Source organism: Taeniopygia guttata, chromosome 4 (genome assembly GCF_048771995.1).
Source record: "Taeniopygia guttata chromosome 4, bTaeGut7.mat, whole genome shotgun sequence".
Taxonomy (NCBI): Eukaryota; Metazoa; Chordata; class Aves; order Passeriformes; family Estrildidae; genus Taeniopygia; species Taeniopygia guttata.
In genome coordinates, this window is record NC_133028.1 from 659818 (window position 1) to 662153 (window position 2336).

Below are 2336 nucleotides of genomic sequence, written 5' to 3' on the forward strand. Positions count from 1 at the left end.
CAGCTGAGGTGTGGGAGCTGCTTTTTACTGCAGCCTGCAGCCCTGCAGCAGCGCACACACACACACACACACACACACACACACACACACACACACACAGAGCCCCTGAGCAAGGACAGCAGGGCCAGGACACACCACCAGCACTGAATCCAGCTCTGGGGAGCCCTGCAAAGGCACAGATACAGCAAGGCACTGACGGGATGAGGCACTTCTGCTCCAGGGCACGGCTGGAGCCTGTCAGGAGTCTGTGCCTGGCAGCAAAGGACATCCCCATTTGGGGTATTTTGGTTGTGATTGATTCGAATATCAAACATGGGAGTCAAGTTGAGAAGAAAAAGCCATCAGGGAGATTCTCCTCCTTCCTCCTTGGAGCACACAGCCACACCTAAGTGACCCGGGTTGGTTGAAATGTCCTTGTGCTCAGAGCCATCAGAGACAGATCCCATTGCCTGCCCAGCATCAGAGACTCTCTGATTGTCACCCCAGCATCAAAACCATCCTGATTGTCACCCCAGCTGCAGAGTAACCCTCTGATTGTCACCCCCACACCAGAGAAACCGGCAGATTGTCACCCCAACATCAGAATCACCCTGTGATTGTCACCCCAGTATCAGTCCCTGTGATTCTCACCCCAGCACCAGAGACACCCTGATTGTCACGCAAGCCTCTCTGCTGGAAACTGTCTGTGTGTCCTGGTGCCTCAGGAGCAAACAGGAGATCACCTGCCACCAAGTGCTGCAGCCCCAGGAATTACAGCACCTGGCTGTAATTTGAACAGCAGCCAGGGAAACTTGGGGGGTTCCTTCCAGCCAGCTGCAGTTCAGTCCTGCAGCTCCAGCTCTCAGATCAGTCTTGTTTGGACCAAAGCAGCACAGACACGTCCCCAGGCATCAAAAGCCAGCCCAGTCTCTTGGCTGTTCAAAGCTCCACGTCCACGGGGTCCTCCTCGTGCTCCTTGCTGTCGGTGGAGTCGGCGCTCGCAGGCTGGATCACCCCGAACTGCGACAGCTTGGCCGCCTTCTGCTCCATGCTCTGCTTCCTCCACTTGATCCTCCGGTTCTGGAACCACACTTTGACCTGGATGGGAAGTGGCACAACAGCTTAACCCAAAGGCTCCAGGATTTTTCCAATCCAAGAGTTCCTTAAAGTGGGGATGTGCATTATTCCAGAACAGAAGGAGGTGAAGCTACAGAGGGCACAGTGGTGATGGGATCAGGGGACAGGGGGAGGCAGCTGCACTGAGAAGGCTCTGGCCAGGGAAGTGAAGGAAGCAGCTCCCTAAGGAACTCCTGAATCCATCCCCAGGACTGCAGTTGCCACAGGGCATGATGAGATGCCCAATAATTATCCCTTGTCCTCCCCAGAACTGGCCTTGTTTTGCTCTCCCTTTCCCCCAGATGAATTTAGATCCCACTGTGGAAGATCACCTGGCTCCTTCTTTCCACACTTTCCGCACTAAACAAGCAATTTACTGTGGGAGGAGCAGGAACTCACACGGCAAAGCAGGGAAATAATTATATCCAGTGTCATAAAAGGACACTTAAAACCGTCTCCAGAGGATCGTGACAATGCAGACACAGCAACCAACCCAGCTCCAACTCTAAAGCACAGCAGGGCTGTGCTCCTGAATGCTTTTTGTTCCACTTCATGGATTCAGAAATCTCATCCAGAAACCATCCAGACTCCAGGCACATCTCTTCACCTGGCAGCAGGGTGTCCCACGGGTCACTCTGCACCGTGTCCTCCTCCCAGCACGCTTCCCAGTGGGACCATCAGCACAGAGCAGCCCCAGGATCAGTCCCAGCAGCTCACCTGGGTCTCTGTGAGATGCAGGGTTGCAGCCAGGTCCACCCTCTCCGTGCCCACCATGTACTGCTGCTTGAGGAACTCCTGCTCCAGCCGCTCCAGCTGCTCTGGTTTGAAGACCGTGCGGACTCTCTTCATCTTGCAGGGCCCCCCCGACCTCCAAGGCCCAGCAGGACCCAGAGGGTTGGTCCCGACACAGTGAGACAGCTCCAGACCTGTGAGAAAGCAGCAAAAATTGAAGGGGTCTGCACTAAAGGAGCTGGCAGAAAGCACCAAACCCAGCAGGGATGTCCCTGCCCTATCCCTACCCAGATAATCTCATCCAGGCTGCTTTTCCCATGAAAAGCTGGAGTAGAAGAACTTTTGAGGGTCTGTTCTATGGTTTTACCCTCAGGGTCCACCAAGGACAGTCCTGGACATGCAGCCAGACCCAAAGAAATCAGCACTTAGTGAGGTGGGCAGGATTTGACCTTTGCCTGCACAGGACCTTTGTAACAGGACAACAAATTGCATCAAGAGCTGCAGAACAC

At 54.5% G+C, this 2336-nt stretch overlaps 1 protein-coding gene across 1 annotated transcript; it reads right to left on the reverse strand.

Moving 5' to 3' along the window:
• Positions 1 to 65: 65 nt before the first annotated feature.
• On the reverse strand, positions 66 to 2015 carry LOC100228762 (homeobox protein not2). Its single transcript, XM_032747896.3, has 2 exons — positions 1813 to 2015; positions 66 to 1077 (listed from the first exon to the last, which is right to left on the reverse strand). Exons 1-2 carry the CDS (start codon positions 1942 to 1944, stop codon positions 919 to 921), a joined length of 291 nt encoding a protein of 96 aa, XP_032603787.2. The 5' UTR covers positions 1945 to 2015; the 3' UTR covers positions 66 to 918.
• Positions 2016 to 2336: the final 321 nt, after the last annotated feature.